Consider the following 22,449-nt stretch of genomic DNA (forward strand, 5'->3'; position numbering starts at 1 on the left):
CTACTCTACGATCTATTATTTATCTCTGTCTCGCTCTCTTTTACATATAAGGAACTGAATTAAGGCAAAACCTGACCTGCTTATACTCTTAAGAGGATATCTTAAATACATTTATTATATATTTCATACATAATGTTCCAAAACCAAAATAACATCTCAAATCACTTCCAAACCTTCATAAGAGTGCCCCTTCATTGAACTTACAATATATTTTGTAAGTGTTATGTTGTCTTTCAATTCTGATAACTTATGGGCTAAGGCTCTAGTAATCATAAAGATCACTGGACTTCAGTACCAGTAATTACTTCCTGTACATTGTTTAATTTATAGACAGGAAACTAAAACATGCCTTATTTGCTTCACCATTTCAGGAATCCTCCAGAAACCAATAAGATGTAACCCATTGCTTCACAGACACAGTTCACCTCATAGGGCTTAGTTAAAGGGCATCCAACTTAAGTCTCATTTGATTCAATAAACCATGCAAACTCTATTCATTAAGCATTTCATGTATCTACTACACACATCACTTTAGTTAACCATATTTTGACAATGAAACAATGCACACTACATTAATTGACAATCTTTTTGCAATAGACAATGAATAATTCCCGCCAGACATTGTCACGATTCTGGGAACGTCACACACTAACACACACACAGAAAAGGTGCAGTACCGGACCTTAGAGTGGCCGGGCTAAGCACACAAAGAATAGTCAGGAGACAAGCCGAGTAAGGGGAACCAGAAGGCAGAATAACGAGAGACAAGCCAAGGTCAAAGGGTAGGAGAAAGTCGCAAGGTCGGATAAACAAGCCAGAGAGTACGTAACCAGAGAGAAACACAAGTAGAACAGCAATACTAGAAAGCAAAGACCACAACAGGGCAGAGAGAGACAGGAAAGGTAAGTATTTAAACCCATTGATTAATTCTGATTGGATAATTTCCAATCAGAATTAACAATCACACGTGGGAGATATCTATACCTCCCACTGTGATTGAGGCACTGTGCCTTTAACACTGGGTCAGGTGGCGGACCCCGGCGTTTACAAAAATGGGCAGTTTCCCAGCATGCAGCGTCATGCATGCTGCCGCTGGGGGACGAAGAGGAAGACACGGGCGGTATCCGAGGCTGGGAGGATGCAGCTCGCCGAGCGTACGACGAGAAGGGGACCGCGGATGGCTGGAGGGTGAGTGCCGCGAGCGGACTGCAGCCTCCACTCGCAGCCGCCCGCGGGATCCTGACAGACATGACTGTATGTAACATAACATAGTTGGGTTTCTTAGGCATCCCAGCAATATGATGAATAATCACAAAATTTAACCTCTGCAAAGTTCATTTCATGTTTTGTGTTTTGTGTTTTTTTTCCTTAGAGAAAAAGAAGAGTCACTTTTTTCTATTGTTAAACAGGACCTGAAGCAAGCCAGATAATATCTACCACTGGGATTATTCTACAGGAAAATTAAATATGGCTTTGACTTTATTACAAGACAAAATAACTATAATTAATCTATAGTATGTATTCTAAATTTATGTATAGCATCTGCTGGAATTAAATTCAACTTTAATTAATTGAAACCACCCCTATGCTGCTTGAACAATATTTCATTTTTATATGTTTAATTTTTCAGGCTTCTTATCTTTTCTCATATGTTCCAATATAACTGGAAATGCTAAAGATAAAATTAAAATAATTATGGTAATTGCAAGAAGGAAAATTTAGCAGACCCGTCGTTCTGTCTCTATATCACCATGTTCAGTAAATAATGTTCATTAGTTTTGCATGGTATGAGCATTTTATATAATTTAGGTTAGATTTTTAAAATTATTTGTGGTTAGATATCCAGTTCTTACTTGCTTTAGGTCTGACTGAATGGAACATTCATTAAAGGAATACTCTAAGCACCACAACCACTACAGGCCTCTGAGATGGAACTGCTATATGGAGGTGCTGGGATTGATTTTGGAGCCGAGGACATCTGTCACCGATGACATTTGATCATTTCGTTGAGATCAGGAGAATGCTAGGCAACAAGAGTGAATAATAATTTGCCAGTAAGCGGCAGTCCTAAGGATGTTGGATGTTGTAAGGATGCCTGACAACTGATTCACAATTTGAGGGAAGTTCAATGAAAGTGGAGCTTGCTGGTTGAGGCAGAAGTGCAGCAGCATGAGCCATATATTAACAATAGCAACTCCAAGCAAAAGCAACAGAAGAGTCAAAAAAACAAATGAGTGAAGCAACTCAGAGATACTAGTGGAATCCATTGAATCCCCTTCAAGAAAGGAGGGTAGTACCTCGGAAATGACAAACGTGTACCTTGGCAAACATCCTTTTCACCCATCTGCAGACTATTCTGGGATAACAAGGTGTGGTTTGCCCTCTCTGCATTAGCGCACAAGGTCTTGTCTCAGACTCAAAAACACATACTGAGAAATTCTCTCATATTCTATTAGTACGTGTAGCCGACAGCATTATACAGAGAAATCTGGAGGTGGTGGTAGTAACTTTTTGCAAGAGGCTGGACTGTTTTTTATTGAGCTAAATAATGAGTGCCCAAAATGAAGGTTCCAATCGGGTAGGTACTTCCTCTACAGAAAGTATATATGGTTTTAAAGGTTATTGAATTAACATACTGCACTATTGTGATTCCCTTTATTGTACTTATCTTATAGATATACAGCTAGGTGCAGAAATATTTGGACACTGATACAAATTTTTGTTATTTTGGTTGTTTGTTATTTTGGTTCATTAAGCTGGTAAAAGGTCTGCAGTTGATTCCAAGTGTGGCATTCGCATTTGGAAATTGTTACTGTGGATCCACAACAGGGGGCCAAAGGAGCTCTCAATGCAAGTGAAACAGGCCATCCTTGGATAGCAGGAACATTTGCCAAATCATACGTACATTCTGAGAAAAAATGCAACACAAAAATGCCTGGAAGTCCACTGAAAACAAGAGTGGTGGATGGTCATAGGATCTTTTCCATGGTAAGGAAAAACCCCTTCACAACATCCAGCCAAGTGAAGGAAATGTAGGCATATCATTATCCAAGTCTAACGTGAAGATAAGACTTCACTAAAGCAAATACAGATCGTTGACCACAAGTTGTAAACCATCTATAAGCTTTAAGAATAGAAAGGCCAGATGATACTTTGCGAAAAACCATCTAAAAAGCCAGCCCAGTTCTGGAACAGCATTCTTTGGACAGATAATACTAAGATCAACATGTACCAGAATGATGGGAAGAAAAAAGTCTGGAGAAGCCTTGGAATGGCTCATGATCTGAAGTATACCACATAATTTGTAAAACACAATGGAGGCAGTGTGATGACATGGGCATTCACGGCTTTCAATGTCACTGGGTCATCAGAGTTTACTGATGATGTGACTGATGATATATTGTCTGCTCAGATTCAGCCAAATTCAACAAAGTTGATTTGACAGCGCTTCATGTTACATATGCACAATGACCCAAAACATACTGTGAAAGCAACCCATAAGTTTTTTTTAAGATAAAGAAGTGGAATACTCCGCTATGGCCGAGTCAATCACCTGATTTCAACCTGATTGAACATGTATTTCACTTGCTGAAGACAAAACTTAAGTCTGAAACACCCACAAAGAAACCACAACTGAAGACAGCTGAAGTTTAGGCCTGGCAAAGCATTACAAAGGAGCAAACCCAGCGTTTGGTGATGTCCATGTGTTTCAGACTTCAAGAACTTATTCCCTGCAAATTATTCTTGACAAAGTATTAGAAATAAACATTTTATTTATAATTGTGTAAATTTGTCCAGTTACAGTTGCACCCTTGAAATATGAAAATGGTTGCAATTCATAAACATTTCATATGATATTTTTGTTCAACCTCTTTAACCCCTTAACGCCGTTACGGCGTTCTATGCCGTCGCGGCTTTAAAGGGCTTTAAAGCCGTTGCGGCGGCATAGAACGCCGTAACGGCTTGCAGCCCCAGGAGCAGAGGTGTACTCACCTCCGCCGCGATCCTCTTCTGGGGGGCTGCCTGAGAGCCCAGGCAGCCCCCCTCCGGCAAATGAGGCCCCCGGGGGCCATGTGATCGCTCTCAAAGAGCGATCACATGGCCCCCTATAGCTGGCTATGGATCTGCCAGCAGGGGGACTGTCTAAAATATTAGACAGTCTTCTTGCTGGTAGGAAAGTATAAAACAAAATTAAATACACATGTTAAAATAAAATAAAAGTATTTATATATATATAATATATGTATATATATTATATATATAATATATATACATATTATATATGTAACGTCATACATAATGTATTTTAATATTAATATTAGTATATATATTAGTATTAAAATACACTTAGAATGACGTTACATATATATAATATGTATATATATTATATATATAATAGATATATACATATATATTATATATATATACGTATAATTACAATAATAAATAAATAAAATAATTCAATAAATAAATAAAATATTGAAACAAAATTTTAAATAAATTATATATTCATATGTAATTTCATTCTAACTGTATTTTGTTATTAATATATATATATTGGAAACAGAATACACTTAGAATGACATTCTATATATATCTATCTATATATAAAATACAAATAACCGCAAATATATATATAGAGATAAATACATATAATTACATAAAAGATTACATTAGTAGAATTTATATACCTATAAATGCATATATATTAAAATTTTATTACATGACAGGAGGCTTCCTATTTTGCATAACTTTCTTTACTTATGCCTCCAGCAGCACAAGTCAATCAATCAAAAACTTTTAACCAATCCTAGGCCAACATAGCCTGTATATAAGTCTTTGGTGGGCGTGTCTATTCCTCTTTCTTTGCTGCTTCCGGAAGGCACAGGTCAGAGTACTACTTCTGAAATGATTTATTGACTTTTATTGACTTTTATACTGTTAGAAATTCATTGGTTTCTTCTATTTAATACTGTCAGTAATATAGTTCATTTATTTATTCTGTACTGTTCCCTCTTGCCCTACTTCTCCTCACCACTGTCTCCCTTTCTCCCTGTCATCTTTCCGCGGCGTTTTTACGCGACCGCGTTCGTTTTTTTGTGTTAGGGAGGTAATACAGAGACTATTCAGGAGAAGGGTGTGGGGTTGGAGGGACTATTCCGTTCAGGGCGACCTTTGTAACGGACGGCGGACCGCGATCATATCGCGGACCGCATTAGCGTTTTGGCGCGAACGGCGGCCATCTTGGATCTCGCGCTCGCGAGACCCACGACGGCCATTAGCGTTTCCTACGGTCGTTATTCAAACGACCCATCCTTAGTTTCTAATACTCGTTTTTTCCATACTGTGTATATATACCTTTGTCACATACAATCCTATTAAGGGCACAGTGCCTGCAGGCTCATCCCCTGCTGCACATATTTAAAGGCACAGTTCATGCAGGCTCATCCCCTGCTGAACTTCTTAAAGGCACAGTTCACGCAGGCTCACCCCCTGCTGTACATCTTAAAGGCACAGTACTGCCAGGCTCATCCCCTGCTGTACATCTTAAAGGCACAATACAGTTAGGCTCATCCCCTACTGTACTTATCAAAGTCACAATACAAGCAGGCTCATCCCTTGCTTTCCATCCAGAGTCACTAGTGCAAGCAGGCTCATCCCCTGCTACACACAAAGAGTCACTATACTAGCAGACTCATCCTCTGCTATAATACAAGTGCCAGTGCCAGCAGGCTCATACCCTGTTTCAAATCAAATGATACAGTGCCAGCAGGTTTCTTCCCTGCTAAATACATAAGTGTTGTATGTATGCAAGTGACTCACTGCTAGCAGGCTCATCCCCTGCTATAAATCAAGTGTCTTAGTACAAACAGTCTCACCCCTGTTTTAAAACTAAGTGACTCAATACTAGCAGGCTCATCCCCTGCTATACCATTATATATGTGACTCTATATATGACACCACATTAATAGTGAAAGCTGTATCTTACGGCTTTTCACATATTTCGGAACCTAACACTCTTCTGTCTTCCACAGACAGACCCAACATACAACACAAGATGAGTGACTCACCACAGTTACCACCATCAGATTGGCAAACTATTATTAACTCAGCGGTAGCCGCCTCCGTGGAGAAAGCTATTGGCAGACTGCTCATGCAGAACCCAAAACCCGATACAGCTACTGATCTACCCACGGAAGTAATGGAAGATGTCCTCCCCGGAGACCTCCACGCCATAAAACGGCAACGGAAGGGCACCGTATCGGACACCCAGAGACATAGAGGCAAAGCTCCAGTGAAAAAGAGCCGCCAGGCAGCGAGGAGAGAACCTTCCCCTCCATACTCTCCGTCCTCAGAGGACGACGATCGCAATCCCCCTCCATCGCTCGACATCATGGACGAATGGAAGGCGGAGGCTTCACACTCGGATGATGAAGACTGGCTAGATGTCCAAGGAGAAGACAAGGAATGCGATCAAGACACATACCTTGATCAAGAAGAGGGCACCTTCATAGACCCCCAGGGGACGGCCATGTTCGACCCCCGCACGATCCGACACCCAAGATCGACAGAATGGGGGTTGCCAGATCACCTGGCTCAGTTCATCCACTTCTGGCTGAGGAAGCCAATGGACAAGGAAGTCAGGGCAAGGCTTCGGGCAGAATGCCCAAGACCAACTCTACCAGACAAAATCGCAGTGACCCCAGAATTCGATTCTACTGTATCCCTGTTCATGTCCCGCGCGGGCCGAGACCCGCGGAAAGGGATAGAAAAAGGCCTTAGGGAATCCCAAGACAAGCTCCTTGACATCCTGGGTCCTCTAGCGAAAATGCTATACCTGGCTGACCTAGCCCTTTCCCAAGGCACTACACTGGATGCCCACACTATACGCGAATGGGCACAACGGGCTATTTGTATGCTGGGCAACACCAATGCAGCAATGTGCGCAGAACGCCGCAGAACTGCATTATTGAAAATGGACCCGAAACTGATGGAGCTGGGCAAGAAAGAGATGGGACCGCTAGCGAACGGTCAGCTATTTGGTGACTCATTCATAACTGAGCTCAAGAAACATGTGAGCATCTTCACCACTCTGAATAAGGCTCAGACCTCCATCAAGCAAGTATTTCGTAACACCGCACCACGCAGGGGAGTTTTTGCCAGGGCTGGTCGCCAAAGGGGCCGAGCCACCAGCCGATTCTGGCCTACAGGCCCCAGACACCAATCATCTCAAGCATTCTTTCCAACCTCGAGATCCAACTTCCAGCGAGGATCCTTCCGTTCAAGAGGCACCCGCACCCGTGGACGCGGACGCTTCAATGCAGGTGAGCATTCCCGACATACCTTTTCTATATTCGCACATGACTGCAGGCAGACTGTCTCTTTTTTCACAGGAATGGGAAAAGATATCCTCGGACAGCTGGATCCTCAATACAGTAGCCGGTTACGAGATCGAATTCTCAGACACCCCGGTACAGGACCGACGCCCACCACCAATAAGAGCGTCGGCCTTACACACCGAAATCATAGATACGGAGATCCAAACCCTGTTCGACAAGGGGGCGGTGGAACCCGCCCCAGACGATACGGGTTTCTTCAGCAACATCTTCGTAGTCCAAAAGAAAACCGGAGACTACAGACCAGTCATCAACCTACGGCAACTGAACGTTTTTGTCACCTACAGACATTTCAAAATGGAAGGAATCCACCTTCTAAGAGACCTATTGTCGCAACACGACTGGTTCACCCGACTAGACCTAAAGGACGCCTACCTATCGGTATCAATAGCTCGCGTCAGCCGTCCTTTCCTTCGCTTCACATGGAAACATCTCTCCTACCAATTCACCTGTCTCCCATTCGGCCTCAGCTCAGCACCATGGTGCTTTACGAAACTAATGAAGCCGGTAATGGCTTACCTAAGAGAGAAGGGCATCCGCTGCCTAATATACCTGGACGATATTTTGATATTCTGCGAATCAGCACCCAGGCTTCAATCTCAAACGAGATCCATAGTGCTCTTGCTAGAGTCTTTGGGTTTCATCATCAACAGAGAAAAATCTTCACTCCAACCAGCCAAGGTGGTTCAATTCCTGGGATTCGAAATAGATTCGAGAACGTGTACTCTCCGGTTACCCACTTCAAAGATTGCAACAATACGGAAAGAGATACGCAGGGTGCTTCGAAGAGACTCAATTCCGCTTCGCCTCCTGGCCAGAATCATAGGCCTTTTGTCATCTTCCATACAAGCGATCTTCCCAGGACCGCTACACTACCGGGCCATGCAACGGGCAAAGGCCCATCACCTGAGGCAAGGACAGACCTACGACCACTGGATCCCAGTGTCAACAGAAATTCGGACAGAACTCCGATGGTGGCTCCTCCACATGGAGGCCTGGAACGGCAGAGCCATATTCGGTCCGAACCCGGACTTCGTCCTGGAGTCGGACGCCAGCCTATGGGGCTGGGGAGCCCACTGTGCACAGGCGTCCACCGGAGGACCATGGTCGGAGGAAGAGAAACTCCTACACATCAACTGCCTGGAGTTGATAGCGGGCTCCTTCGCAATCCGGAGCCTGGCCAAGAACATGTCCAACTGCTGCATTCTCTTGCGCATGGACAATTTTTCGGCAGTCCGGTACATAAACCACCTGGGCGGAGCCAGATCACGGGCCTTGACAGAAGCGACGAGGGACATCTATCGTTTCTGCCTACCCCGCAACATCACGATCAAGGCAGAATACCTACCGGGAGTCAACAACCTCACGGCGGACTGGTTCTCCCGACATTGGAGAGACAGCAGCGATTGGCGCCTGGACACCACTACCTTCCACAGGATAAGACAAGTAAGAGGTCCGCTACACATAGACCTCTTCGCATCACGGACGAACACTCAGCTACCGAGGTATTACAGCTGGCTTCCGGACCCTCAAAGCGAAGCAGTCGACGCATTCCTCCAACAATGGCCACAAACGGGAGCTTACGCGTTCCCACCGTTTTCAATGTTGGCGAGAGTCCTCCACCACCTACGCAGAGCAAGGACTTCTCTAATCTTGATCACACCATTGTGGAAGAGCCAAGCATGGTTCCCGGACCTTCTAGCTCTGTCTCAAGACCATCCGCTACTCCTACCAGTGTTCCCATTCCTCCTAGTGAACCCGGACGGGGAACCTCATCCGTTGATTACACAAGACCGATTGGAACTGGTGGTCTGGAATCTTTCCGGGGATCCTGGAATGTCTCAGGCCTATCGCAAACGACTAGAAACCTATTATGGGACTCCTGGGCACCTGGCACTAGACGCAGCTACCTATCCGCATGGAACACATGGAATCGCTGGTGCATGGAAAGGGACCTCGATCCCTTTACAGCACCTATTCCCTACATTCTAAATTTCCTGTCAAACCTTTTCTCAGAAGGACGAGCATACCGCTCAATTAATATCACCAGATCCGCCATTTCGGCGGCCCACACCCCAATAGATGGTACACCAGTGGGTCAAAACACCCTAATATGCCGTCTGCTTAGGGGCATCAGACTAGCCAGACCTCCGGCCCCGAAATATAACACTCTCTGGGATGTAGATGTAGTTATCCAATTCCTGAGGAACTGGCCGGACAACGAGGCCCTGTCTCTGAGACAACTATCAGCCAAATTGACTCTCCTTCTATGTTTAGTTTCTTTTCGCAGAGTCGCGGACGTTAGGGCTTTTGACGTAAACGGTTTCACTGTAACACCAGAAGGGGTTACCTTCACGGTGTCTCGCAGGACTAAGACGGACTCCACATCCGTATCTTACCCTTTTTTTCCGACGGTTCCGCGGCTATGCGTCGTGAACACCCTACTGCGGTACGTAGAGGTTACCGAAACGCTCCGTTTTCACCGATCGGGTCAACTACTGGTATCTTACACTAAACCGTACAAACCCGTAACTACCACTACGTTGGCTAGATGGGTCCGATGGCTCTTATCCCTGGCAGGTGTAGAACCGAATTTCGGGGCCCACTCGGTACGCGGGGCGGCGGCTTCGCGTGCATATTCGGCGGGAGCATCTCTTACGGACATCTTGCGCTCGGCAGACTGGACTAGAGAAAACACCTTCAGAGTTTTCTACTTTCGACAGACATCTCACGCATCTTTTTCGTTGTTACCACAGCGTTAAAAATGCAAAATAGGAAGCCTCCTGTCATGTAATAAAATTTGTAGATTATGTTAACGTAGTGTACGTATAATCTTAATTTTAATAATGACAGGAGGCGAGTATTTTCCCCCCCGTAGACATTGGTTTTATTCCCACCCAATACTCGCCATTCAGCATTTAACAGACAGTTATGACGACCTTCAGACCGATATCTTCATACTGTATGAAATCTCACATACACAGTTTCAGCATAGATATAACTGTAGCTAACAACTCAATAGACTTGTTAATGTAATTATCAGACTTTAGATATATTAATTAACTAAATTGGATATATAGGTATTGCATGCGGACAATAGTCCATTTCCACACCTTTCACCTATTTCTGTTTTTTCCAGCATAAGATGATTCGCATACCGGGCGACAACTCCTCTCAAGCTTCACTCCAAGCTACATTCGTTTAAAGTTACAGAGTTCCAGTTTAAAGGACACTCCACAACCTGACGTTACAGGATTTCACACATCAAAGAAAGAGGAATAGACACGCCCACCAAAGACTTATATACAGGCTATGTTGGCCTAGGATTGGTTAAAAGTTTTTGATTGATTGACTTGTGCTGCTGGAGGCATAAGTAAAGAAAGTTATGCAAAATACTCGCCTCCTGTCATTATTAAAATTAAGATTATACGTACACTACGTTAACATAATCTACAAATTCTACGTGTATATTTAAGTAATTTTTTAACATAATTATGTCATTTGATTAATTAAAATTTGATTGGCATGCCTGACAACACAGGGAGAAAGTGCAGAGAATTATATTCGCAAGCACTATATTTGACCCTGTAACTCTCCAAGACATCATAAAACCTGTACATGGGGGGTACTGTTTTACTCGGGAGACTTTGCTGAACTCAAATATTAGTGTTTAAAACTGGTAAATTGTATTACAACGATGATATTTTAAGTAAAAGTGACGTTTTTTGCATTTTTTACAAACAAACGGCACTTTTATGGACTATATTATTGTTGTAATATGTTTTACTGTTTTAAAACACTAATATTTGTGTTTAGTGAAATCTCCCGAGAATAACAGTACCCCCCATGTACAGGTTTTATGGTGTTTTGGAAAGTTAGAGAGTCACATATAAGGCTTGCATTTCATTTTTTTGACATTGAAATTTGCCAGATTAGTTATGTTGCCTTTGAGACCGTATGGTAGCCCAGGAATAAGAATTACCCCCATGATGGCATACCATTTGCAAAAGTAGACAACCCAAGGTATTGCAAATGGGGTATGTCCAGTCATTTTTAGTAGCCACTTAGTCACAAACACTGGCCAAATATTAGTTTTTTGCTTTTTTCACACAAAAACAAATATGAACGCTAACTTTGGCCAGTGTTTGTGACTAAGTGGCTACTAAAAAAGACTAAACATACCCCACGTTCAATACCTTGGGTTGTCTACTTTTTCAAATGGTATGCCATTATGGGGGTAATTCTCATTCCTGGGCTACCACACCGTCTCAAATGTAACATTACTAATCTGGCAAATTTCAATTTGAAAATGGAACGTTCTATATTTGACCCTGTAACTTTCCAAAACACCATAAAACCTGTTAATGTGGGGTACTGTTGTACTCGTGAGACATCGCTGATTACAAATATGTGCATTTTGTTGCAGTAAAACCTAACAGTATTATGACATTTACAGCTAAAATGTGAGGCGGAACTACAAATTAAAAAAAAAAAAAAAATTCTCACAGTTTTTTTTTAATTTTATTTATAATAAATTGTTTCATATATAAATATTGTATATGAAATGAAAGCCCTGTTTCTCCTGAAAAAAATGATATATAATAAGTGTGGGTGCATTTAAAATGAAAGAGGTGAATTACGATTGAACAGACATATAGCGCAAATTCCAGTTTTTGTTTACGTTTTGTTTTGATCAGAACGTGTACTATTGACTCCGTCCTGAAGGGGTTAATTAAAGCTGAAAGTCTGCACTTCAATTTCTTCTCAGTTGTTTCATTTCAAATTCCCTGTAATGGCGTACAGAACCACAATTATGAAAATGTCAGTGTCCAAATATTTCCAGACCTAACTGTATGTGGATTAGTATCTGCATACTTGTCACTACCTACTAGCTAGACCTCCAAACTACATACCAGCTAGACCTCCACACTGACTAATTGATAAGTCATGTGATATATTGATTTGGGTAAAGTAGCAATAGTGGATTGTTGGAATCCCTTTGATGCACACAGGACTGGTCTGGTGTATGTAATGCTGCTACTTTCAAAGTTTTATGCAAAGAAATTGGAGGTTGGAGCTGTACATTTACAATACCTTCCCATACAGTCAGGCTAGTAAATTCTGTAGATCTTTTAAAGAAAATACAAGCATAAATCTTTTTCTTACATTTGCTGGCTTTTACATGCACCAATAACCCAAGATGCATGTGTCTACAGTAATCTCACAGTTAACCAAAAAGGTCAAAATGGCAATGGACAAACTTGAATACTAAGGGAGACACCAAATACAAGGTACAGGTATTCATGTTCACACCACTGTTAAAGATATATATTGAACCACCATTCAGCAATCACTACATGCATCTAACAAACAAAAAGCACACAGGAAATAAACACACTACTACATGGCTTGGCTCCAGACAATAGATAATTTTAGTTTAGTATTGAGTCTCATCTTCCTGCATTTCTTAGTATCATATAATCTCTATTCATTATTCATGAATTGTCTGGAGGATGATTACAACTGGTTTCGAAAGAACGAAAAGGTCATTTAAGATCCGTGGAAGTATTAAGATTGCTCAGGGGGTGGGGCTGGATTTTATGACACAATATAATGTAAAATATGATCAAATCATAAGTATTCTGTCCAGGCACTGGAACCTCCTATTACTTGATTGTTGGTTAAATAGTTTCCTGCACAATATCTTAACTATTACATTCATTAAAGCCAGTCACGTACAGGGAAACTCTAAAAATCGAACACTTCCCATCCTAATATAGTGGTTTTGATATTAAAAGAAAATAACATTGTATTTTGTGAAAAAAAAATTGTCACTCAGTCACTAGAAAGTATTTTTGTTCAGAGCAGAACTGGAACATATGTTTCTTGATTAGTGGGAGTTACTCTATCTATTTATCATCTATCTATCTATCTATCTATCTATCTATTATCGCTTTATCGCTCTCTCTCTCTCTCTATCTTTTTTCCTGCCCAGTGTCCTGCTAAAACCCTTACCTTTTTAGTTCTGTGAACTTAAAACTCAATACATTAATCTTATAGACATCCAAGATAGTATCTTACCATTTTGAGGGTTTAAAATGTGATGTTTGTTGAAGGACCACCCACCAAGATTTGAAGCATCCATCTCAAAACCTTGCAACGTGACTGTCCTTTTCTCCCATAGTACAAGGTCTGGGCATGATTCATATTCATATCCAACTGATACTGCCATATAAAAATAAAAATGAGATATTTAAATGCATATTCTGTAGCCAGTGCATTTGTTTATTTCATACAGTTTTATTTGATGCAGAAGCAAATAGATCATTCACAGCCTAGGTCTGACACCTGCTGTAGACAGATGTGTATTGTATGCATAAATCATAGTGGTTTTGTATCTTTATGAAGAAGTTCCAATATTTTACTTTTCAAGCCATCTGACATGCTATCTTCAAACAAAAAAGAAACATCATTTTACTACCTCTATAAGTGTTTGAATAAAGCATACAAGAAAACATATTTCAATGTATGGAGATTCTGAACAGACAAAAGAAAGGAGGAACAATGCATTTCTTACAATCAAAGGCTCACACTTGGCAGTAATTGATGCTTCAGAGCACAGTAGCAATATGTGAGCATTTCAGTAATTATATGGTTGTTGCCATACATGTTATTGTACTTACAAATGACAGTTTTGAAGAAAATGTTGTTCAAACTTTGGTTGATACATATAGAGAAATGTTATACACAATTCAAGGAACATGATTTTCATAATGGTTTTCAATTCTTCGAAATCTCTTAAAGGTACACTCCAATTGGATTTTTTTTATTTACATTTATTAGATATATCTACTCAAAACATGCATTTATTTATACATGTTTTATTTGGGTGAATGAATTCTAGAATGTGCAGCAACAGTAATTGCACCCCTCCTTTTTCCCCCGCTCAGCCTTCCTTATCACGGTCAGAGAAGGCCCAATTGGGGGCTTTTCAGTGAGAAACCTTCTGAATTAACCTCACACCAATCACAGACTTTTCAATAGCATTTTCAATAAAAAATAAGTTTGCTAGTAAGTCTAACTTTGTTGTGATGCCAAATAGTTACATTTTTACCAAATCAAAATTATCCCATTGGAAACTATAGCTATACCATTTGTGGTTTATAAAACGGTATTACAATTTCACAGGCCATAAAAGACAATTCCTATTTTTTGTGTCAATACTGCACACTGTCAAAGAGTCAAGCTAGGTGAGTAGCAAAGTTAAATTCACACCTTCAGTGTCCCCCATCAGGGCCCTATATATATTCATAATCTCTTAATATATACTACAGCTAAAAGCTATTGTTGACATGGCCTTCCCCCCCCCCCTAAATCCTGGACTGTTAGGTCTGCCTTGAGGAGCGGGTTGAGGGGCACTGCTGTAGGTGACTGTCAAGGCTGTAGGTATCACTCACACATGTACCCACAGGATCTTTGCACAATAATCACTACAATTAGCTGTAGTGGAACTTTTAGTGCCTCTTTAACGGGATGTTCAAGTAATGTGCATCTTGGCGTTATTTCTCTAAATGTAGCTACTTGGCAACTGGTAATGCTCTACCTCATCAACACATCAGTAATAATAATAATAACAACATTGAAGTGTAAAGCAAGAAAAGGTGCATTTAGCTTATTGCTAGTTTACAAGTACTTCCCAGGGTCTAGATGTTGTGATATTGGTGAAAAATGTATTTGGTTCTTAAAGGGTTGAATATATAATAGTCCTTTAATACATTATATCATTAAAGATAATCATAAAGGTTCATAATATATTTACATGGTATATATTTTGAAACATCCTGATAATTTATGTAGATGTTATATATTTTGCAGACATGCTTTACATGAAATGATGCTATATATAATGCTATATATCCTCTATATTGTTTAATATTATATTGCCTTTTAGCCACGTCTGATTCTGTAGCGTGTATTTGATTTACTGAAGTTTTTCACTAAACTAAAAGGTTTTAGCTAAAATCTGGCTTGCTCGCAAATTAAATCCAATTAGAAAAATTAGGGCAAAAAATAGCAGATATGGAAAAATGATCTAGCTGTGCAGTAGTCACAACTTGGATATTTTGGCCTCAGTTCTTCTATTTCGATTTGTTTTACCAAGATTCAGCTTTTAGTGAATAACTAATTGAGATAAATTTGTGGAGCCATAGGAACGGGATAAAATATATTCCCTTCCTTTTAAATTGTTTTCTCCCCCTCTGCCTTTGTTCACGAAAGCTTTTTTAAACATAGCTTCGCAAATAAAATCTTTATAAACTATTAACATTAAAATCAACCTGAAATCGTACTGCGGCAAAGCTCAGGAGGTGACAGAAGCAAAGCCTCAGTATGGAATCAAACTGTTCTCTCTAAGTAAAGGCACCACAAGTAATTTTTTTTTTCTTTTTTTAAACTAAGCAAGTATTGATTATTCTCATGGCTTCTTTCCAAATTCTCTATTAATAACACAAGTAGCATTCATTTTCAGATTTCATATCCCATCAATTCATTTTGTGGTGTATAAGAAGAGCGATTATGCATTTATCAGAAAAGGACAGGCGCCTTCATTGCTCTCAAAAGTGTACCAGCCTTTTCAGCGTTTTGTCAAGTAAACAGTTTGCTGTTCAGGTCTTGTGCCCCAGTTAAACAAGTTATATTTGTATTTATAGTAAGCCAAAAGCACAGGCTTACCTAGTGTCTGGCTCTTGTGGGAACATTATTTAGTCTGAGGTGACAAATGTTTTTATTTGTAATCGTGCTCACATTTAAAATTGCGTTCACAATTTCCTATCTTCTTGTGTGTTTTATAGTCTAAAACTGCATGGTGTACCTCTTGAGTCCCCCAAAGGAGCTAAAAAGACAACATTTTACTCATTCTGCCCTGATATGCAGAATATGCTAGCCTTTATAAACAATAACATATCTATTTTCTCATAGAACCTAGACATCCTTTTTTAAATTAAGGTGATTCTTGCATAAATGGTTAATGCACTCTGACAGATACAGAGCTAGGTAGTGTTCCCTGTACCATCAAGCTTTTGGAGAGATTATTGCTGACACCTGGCCTGATTTATTCTTTTATATTCTGCTACTCTCAGTAGAGATACACATATATTATGATTCCATGTACTGCATTTGCTAATTTCATTAAAGAGATCTCTCTACTGATAGGATGAAGCAAGTCCTCCATAAGGCATTTAAAGGGAAACTATAGTGCCAGAAAAACAGTTATTTTCCTGGCACTATAGTTTCCTATACTGTCCCATCCCTCCCCGAGATGCAGAAAGGGTTAAACACTCCTTCTGTCACTTATCTGAGTCCAGCACCAGTGCCCCTTGGTGCTGGCTAGGCTTTGCCTCTGCTCCTCCTCCGCCGATGTCATTAAAGCTCAAGCTAATGCTCATGCGCGTCAATGGCCAATGTCTGGTAGATAGCCACTAGAGGTGGAGTTAACCCATAAAGGTAATTATTACAGTTAATTAATAACTGCAATAATTACCTTTGCTGGGTTATGGGACCTAAGAATATACACCCAAACCACTTCAATAAGCTGAAGTGGTCTGGGTACCTATGGTGTCCCTTTAAAGCAAGACTTCATCATTTTTCAAGTCCTTGTGGGACACAAAATTATTGTTAAAGGGACACTATAGACACCCAAACAACTTCATCTCAACTCCATGTCCTCCTTTCTGCTGAACGGCAATATTTTCATTGCAGGGTTTAAATGCCTCTAATGGCTACCTGAGTGACAGCCACAAGAAGCATTTAATCCCTGCAATGAAAACTCTGCTATTTCTATCAGATGGAAAAGCATTGGATTGGCTGAGATTATGAATCTCGAAGATCTCAGCCAAGGAAGTTGGACCAGTCATGCTGAAAGGGATAAAAAGGTAAGGGAAATTACTTATTTTTTTTCTCCATGCAGGTGGGGGCCGGTAACCCGAATTGCCACCTGAGAACTGTAACATAAAAAATTCACATTTGTATTCCTAATGCTGTGATGTTCCTTTAAGTTATTCAAGTCTATGATTTGGATGCTTTTGTACAGTCAGACGTGTTAAGTAAGCACATCCACTTCACTCAATGCATCCTAATGGATATCTGTGGAGTTGTAGAAATTCTTGATTAAACAACGCAAAAGGAGTTAACTGTGCTCTTTCTCAAACCCAAACAAGCACTTTTAAACATAATGTCCATTAGAGTTGAAGCTCACCTACCAACATCAAGGCAAACATCAAGTTGAGTCTTGCACTTGAAGTATCTCACTAAAGTGAGTACATCACTTACATTTTTGTGAACATTTTATTATATATTTTCATGTGACAACACTGAAGAAATGAAACCTTGTAACACTAACGAGTCACACGACACCGGGGAGGGAAAATGGCTAATTGGGCCCAATTTGGACATTTCCACTTGGTATACTCACTTTTGTTGCCAACGGTATAGACATTAATGGCTGAGTGTTGAGTTATTTTGAGGGGACAGCAAATTTACACAGTTATACAGGCTGTGCACTTACTACTTTACATTGTAGCGGAGTGTCATTTCTTCAGTGTTGTCACATGAAAAGATCTAATAAAATATTTACAAAAATGTGAGGAGTGTACCATAGCTGCTTCAACTTAAAAGCAAGCTCTCTAATGAGACAAAAGTAGGTTAATTTCCTTTAAAATGTTTTTTCTTTGAAGTGTGACTGACTTATTCCAGACCAGTACTGAAAACATTCACTGCAATCAAGTTTATAGATAGCTGAGCAAGTTAATGAGTTTCATAATGCTATAGACATAACATTCCTAATAAAAACATACTGCTTATCAAGTACTCATCACAATTCTGAAGCTTGTTGACATGCAATATAATTAAAGTTAAATTTATTCTTAAACAGAAGCCTACATGAATATATTAAGAAGAAACAGTTAGGGTCTTTTTTAATATATTCAACCTTCAATTGCTGTTCATTAAAAAACTTATAAAAACATAAGTGATTAAAGGAATAAGCAGTATGCGGAGGTAATAAACATGCCAGATACCAACATTACATATGGTAAAGGGAAAGAATAATGTCTTTTGCTAAGTGCAGATCTTAAGTAACATGTCTGTTTTAAATAGATGTCTGACAGGTCTCATGTCAAGTGTAAAATAGCTAAAAGAATAGAAATGAAAAATACAGCTGGGTAATAGAAAGCTAGGTTTAAACAAAAGACCATCTAAAATATCTTAACAACATTGAGTTGTTCCTATTTATAATTTTTTTTTATTTTTTTTTATTTTTTTTCAGATTTCAGATGTGTACCTGCCTTGTATAGTTTTACTGATACTTCTGTGGTTCAGGCCTTGGTACTCTTGTCATCATACATATCTCATGCTATCCTATTAAACTCCCTAAACTCTCTTTGATCTAATTATGCTTTCTGATAAAGTTAAACCCTTATAGATCCTATCAGCTTCAGAAAGAGAAGTCGGAGCAATGAAGAGAGCTTAGGACATATTAAATATTACAAAACTAATAATTATTTTAGTTTCCTATGCAAAGTAAATTTAAAGAGAACACATATTTTTAACAATATCATCTGTTTAAGTGATCCTAATTCTGAATAATGTGCATATGTGATAAATACGTAAACTTACCTAGTGCTTCCGTCAGTCCCAAAACCTTTTGACCATAAATATCTGTTTTATTCCAGGCAAATGTGTAAAATAGATTGGAGGCGGCAGGAAACCATTTTTGTGTAAGTCGTCCCTCTACAGTGACAACCAGATGTACTTTACTCAATCCAATTGGGATCGTGGCATGAGTCAGAATAATATTTACAAGACTCTTGTACCCAAATGTTCGACTGCTCAGATAACTGAGCTTCACAAAACTGGATGGAATGGGAATCTCCTCTTGGACTACCTAGATAAAGAAATAACATATTACATGTTGTAGAAAGAAAGACACTAGCACACAAGACAGAGCTTTATGTCCCTATACTGAATCACACACGGAAGGAAACAAAAAAACATAATCATAGTTCTCTTTTGTCATCTAGCAGTGAAATTAAATAGTTTGACTTTGTATTTACTCTCAGTAGTAATATCCTCAAATCTGTATTTGTGGGGTATCATGCGGGATGCAACACAACAAAGGATATACCCAGCACAAAAAAAGTGTTCTTTGTTTATTACAGAGCAAAATTTGCTTTGTGTTTTTGAACAATGTAAGTTGCACGGAGAGTGTATAGAGCTTCAGCTGACCTCATTTCATTTCACTATAGCAAAGCTTAGTTTCTTTATCTTGCTAGACTGAATACAGAAAAACATTAGTATTTTGGAATTGTCCTCATAACCCCAATTTAAGGCAAACAGTACTGACCTTTTTAAACACTCACTCTATTTTTTCCATCTTTGTATGCCCACACTATACATTTTTAAATTCTATTAAAGAGTTTTCTCTGTTAACCACACTGAAAAATATTTCAGGGTCGAAGCCACAAATCAATGCTTTTATTTTTCTTTACAATCATATACATATAAATTACAGACACTAAGCAACAAATATTTTTTTCCTTATAGAAGCCATAATGAAAAAAAAAAAACTCATTCTACTTAGTATAATAATAAAGTGACACATACTTTTTTTTTAATTTTTTTTTTATATGCATTCCATGTTAATGCCTTCCAGAGATTGTTTGTGCCTCTCTGTAACATATACAAAGTATCCATTTACTATTTAACAGGTTAAGACCTTGCTACATTGTTGAAGTTCAAAAGGCACTTGAAATGGGGAACCTGTGTTTGATGGGGTGGTGTGCTAAATCCAGGGAGCCTAATTATGCATTCAGTTGTACATAAAATTATTAATATGCATAGTGTTACCTTAAAAAAGTTTTTTCCAATCGTTTTGGTAAGACATAGAAAAATGCTCTTTTGGTATCATTCTATATGCTACCCCTAAAATAATGCACAAGGAGTATTTTATAAGTAAGTTTTACTTACCTAAATCCGACACCAGGTGATTCCAAAATAAGGAACATAGTTTAAAATATGTGCTAATATGACACTCTAATGCAGTGGTGGACTTTGTACTAAATGACCACATAAAGTGATCAAATATCTCTATTTTTCATTACATATAGGGATTGTTCTGTAGTTGGGGTGCTGTCCTTACAGCAGAGATCAGACGAGTCCTTCAGGACTGTAGTGGACACTGAATACACTAGCCTAGCTATCGATTTCCCTATTAAATCAGCAGCAGCTACACTGTCCCTCCTCTCACTAAGAATGCAGCTTCCAAGGGACGGGGCCTAGCTGTCATGGAGGAAAGACTCACTTCGTGTGAGCTCCCTCAATATCTCACTTTAAGCATTAATCAACAAGCGAATTTCACCCCAGAAGGGGTGTTGCTCCTACCTGACCGACCCGACATGCTTAATAGCGGTGCCTTTGACACTGTTGACCATGTGTCAGGATCGGGACAGGGATCCAACACGCAGAGTACAAAGAGTAGCAGATACGTATACCGGACCTTAGAATGGCCGGACTTAACGTAATACTACGTATAGAATGGTCAGGGACAAGCCGAGGTCGAGGGAACGAGAAGACAGGTAAGCGAGAGACAAGCCGGGTCAAGGATAACAGAGAAGACAGGTAAGTAATAACAAAGGCGGGTCAGAACCAAAAGACAAGAGAATACAAGAGCACTGTGTGACTAGGCTGGCTAGAACCACGACAGGGCAATGAGCAAATGCTGAGAGTTCCCTTAAATACCCTGGTTCTAGAGACTAATCACGCCTCCGCCGAGACCTGATTCGTGTCCGGGATTTGACTGACAGGTCGGGCTAGAATAGCGTCATGACGTCGACTATTGAGCGTCACGTTACAAAAAGGCATAGTTCTCTCGCGGCCGGCGTTTACATGCGCGAGGGGACCGCGAGGAACGGGAGAATCATGCCGTCTGGATGGAAAAACGTCTAAGTCTCTACCCGTCTCAGGGGTAGAGACTACAGGTACCCTGACAGTACCCCCCTCTCAGAAACGCCCACCGGGCGGAAGGAACTGGGACGAGATGGAAAGCGGGAATGAAAAGCCCTGCGAAGACGAGGAGCATGGACATCCTCCTGTGGTACCCAGGTCCTCTCTTCTGGACCATATCCCTTCCAGTCAACCAGGTATTGGATTTTCCCCCGGGAGATTCGAGAATCGATGATGGAGTTGATTTCGTACTCCTCCTGACCCTCAACCTGAACAGAGTGAGGAGAGGAGACCCTGGAGGAGAATCTGTTACAGATCAGGGGTTTTAGCAAGGAAACATGAAAGGAATTAGGAATACGTAAGGCAGAGGGGAGCGCTAGGCGATGCGCAACAGGATTAATTCGATTCAGGATCCTATAGGGTCCAATGTAGCGAGGAGCGAATTTCATAGACGGTACTTTCAAACGAATGTTTCTAGTACTCAACCATACCCTATCACCAGGGACAAAACTAGGAGCCGGCCTTCTGCGTTTGTCAGCGCGTTTTTTATACAGTATAGAATTATGTAGGAGAATTTGTCGAGTCTGATCCCACAACTTCTTCAGATTGGCAACATGAGTATCAACCGACGGTACCCCCTGGGAAGAAGGAACCGACGGAAGAATGGAAGGATGAAAACCATAATTCATGAAAAAGGGGCTAGAGCGAGTTGAATCGCAAACAAGATTATTGTGTGCGAACTCTGCCCAAGGAATCAGACCGACCCAATCGTCCTGGTGTTCAGAAACAAAACAACGCAGATATTGTTCAATCTTTTGATTGGTACGTTCAGCGGCTCCGTTAGACTGAGGGTGATAAGCAGAAGAAAAATTCTATTTAATGCCTAGTTGAGAACAGAATGATCTCCAGAAACGTGAAACAAACTGGGAACCTCTATCAGAAGTAATCTCGGAAGGTATCCCATGTAAGCGAAAGATCTCTTTAGCAAAAATCTCCGCTAATTCAGGTGAAGTCGGAAGTTTAGGTAAAGGCACGAAATGAGCCATCTTGGTAAACC

General features: G+C 40.2%; 1 protein-coding gene across 1 annotated transcript in view; it reads right to left on the bottom strand.

Moving 5' to 3' along the window:
- TENM1 (teneurin transmembrane protein 1) overlaps window positions 1-22,449 on the bottom strand; it is a 642,971-nt gene that overhangs the window by 112,453 nt on the left and 508,069 nt on the right. Inside the window, exons 20-21 of the mRNA XM_063432113.1 lie at window positions 19,068-19,335; window positions 13,479-13,622 (exon numbers count right to left, since the gene is read on the bottom strand). Coding sequence (XP_063288183.1) covers window positions 13,479-13,622; window positions 19,068-19,335 — 412 coding nt within the window. The remainder of the gene's footprint in view (window positions 1-13,478; window positions 13,623-19,067; window positions 19,336-22,449) is intronic.

This window comes from Pelobates fuscus, chromosome 9 (genome assembly GCF_036172605.1).
Source record: "Pelobates fuscus isolate aPelFus1 chromosome 9, aPelFus1.pri, whole genome shotgun sequence".
NCBI classification, from domain to species: Eukaryota; Metazoa; Chordata; class Amphibia; order Anura; family Pelobatidae; genus Pelobates; species Pelobates fuscus.